At 46.6% G+C, this 1820-nt stretch overlaps 1 protein-coding gene across 1 annotated transcript; it reads left to right on the top strand.

The window, feature by feature from the left end:
- Window positions 1–375: 375 nt before the first annotated feature.
- Window positions 376–1757, top strand: CSUI_007527 (transposon related; the record flags this gene model as incomplete). The annotated part of the gene is made up of 2 exons (XM_068067672.1): window positions 376–382; window positions 601–1757. Coding segments are annotated over 2 exons (1164 nt in total), but the record flags the coding sequence as incomplete, so codon positions are not given.
- Window positions 1758–1820: the final 63 nt, after the last annotated feature.

The raw sequence follows: 1820 nt of genomic DNA, 5'->3' as shown, positions 1-1820 counted from the left end.
GAGGGTCATCCAATAGCTTTTGATTCTAAGAAGTTAGGACCCAGAGAACAATTCATCCCAGCTTATGAGTCAGAGTTACTTGCAATTGTGTACGCCCTTATGAAATGGAAACAATTGATAGGCACAAAGAAGGTGCGTATCGAGACAGATCATGCAACGCTAGGGCGAATGCTAACACAAAAGAACGTAACACCGAGATTAGGATACTGGCTAGATAAGTTGGTCGATTCGATATTGAGGTAGTATTTAAACCAGGGAAACAGAATGTGGTTGCGGATGCATTAAGTAGGAGACCTGACTTCGTAGGGTCAATTGCAAGGAAAAGGGAAAGCGTGATTAGGCTCACCACAGAAGAGCTAAGGTGGGCAAAAGAATATGACAAGTGTGTTCGGTTCAGGGAAGTCGTGAAATTGTGCAAAAAAGCCTCATTCCAAGATGAGAGGAACAGAGTGATCGAACATGAGGGCAGAGAGTTTGTATGGGAACATAGATATTTGTGGATATCAACCAAGAATGGCTGGAAGATCTGTGTGCCAGGAGATGAACTTAAGAAAGAGGTGTGTTGTCATTTTCATGACCGTGTGTTGTCGGGACATCCAGGGTATGAGCGTACACGTGCAGCAATTCGTCAGATCTTCTGGTGGCCTAATATGGACAATGAGATCAAACTATTCGTAAAGTCATGCGTGCAGTGTGCGAAGGGAAAGTCATCACATCTGCGACCGGGAGGCTTGATGCAACCATTGTCAATTCCGAATGTGCCGTGGGAAGAGATCGCCATGGATTTGATTTTGGGGCTGCCAAAGACTAGAGAGGGATGGGACGCTATCTTGACAATTGTGTGTAGATTAATCAAGATGAGTCATTTCATTCCTACCAGACACAATGCATCAGCGGAAGATATTGCTGTCTTACTAGTTCGAGAAGTGATCCGATTGCATGGGGTGCCAAGTGCGATCGTGAGTGATAGAGATACACGATTTACAAGTGAAGTTTGGCGAATCATGTGTAAACGGTTAGCTATAGAGCAGAAGATGTCTACCGCATATCATCCGCAGACCGATGGCCAAGCCGAACGTACTAATCAAACAATTGAGCAAGTGTTGCGATGTTTGATTTTGGGGGATGACACAAAGTGGGCAGACCTACTCCCCCTGTTGGAATTTGCGTATAATAGTACTGTGCATTCGAGTACAAAGGCCACGCCTTTTGAGTTGTTGTATGACTTTACGCCGAATAAGCCGTGGTGCAAAAAGTTTGCAATCCCTAACCAGAGTGTGGAGTTGCGTTTTCCGTGGAAAGCGCATGTGCAGGTGCAACGAGCCAAGAGAGAGCTCAAGAAGGCCCAGGAGTACCAGAAACGTTACGCAGACGCCAAGAGACGCAAGGTTTCCTTTGAACCGGGACAAGAAGTTTGGTTGAGTACAGTGAACTTAGCTATGGAAGGAGAATCCAAGGCGCTGAAGCCAAAGTTCATCGGACCCTTCAAGATCCTCAAGATGCTTGGGACAAACGCAGCCAAGCTGGAGTTGCCGAAGTCAATGGTAATACACCCCGTCTTCCGCGTTTCTCTATTAGCTCCAGTCGTGAAGGAACTTCCTAATCTTCAAAGGACACCACCGGAGCAAGATCCAGTAGCTGACCAAGAATACACCATCGAAGGCATACTTGATCACAAGATGGAGAACCAGACCCGCTACTTCCTCATCAGTTGGACCGATGGTTCCGTAACATGGGAACCCGAGAACAACCTTGACGGTGCGAAGAAGATGCTACAGCGATATCTCAGAGGAATTCGAAGGCCCCACTCAAGCAGAGGG

This window comes from Cystoisospora suis, assembly GCF_002600585.1.
Source record: "Cystoisospora suis strain Wien I chromosome Unknown contig_3979, whole genome shotgun sequence".
Lineage (NCBI taxonomy): Eukaryota > Apicomplexa > Conoidasida > Eucoccidiorida > Sarcocystidae > Cystoisospora > Cystoisospora suis.
The sequence above is the reverse complement of the archived record's forward strand: the minus strand, read 5'-3'. Positions and strand labels throughout refer to the sequence as shown.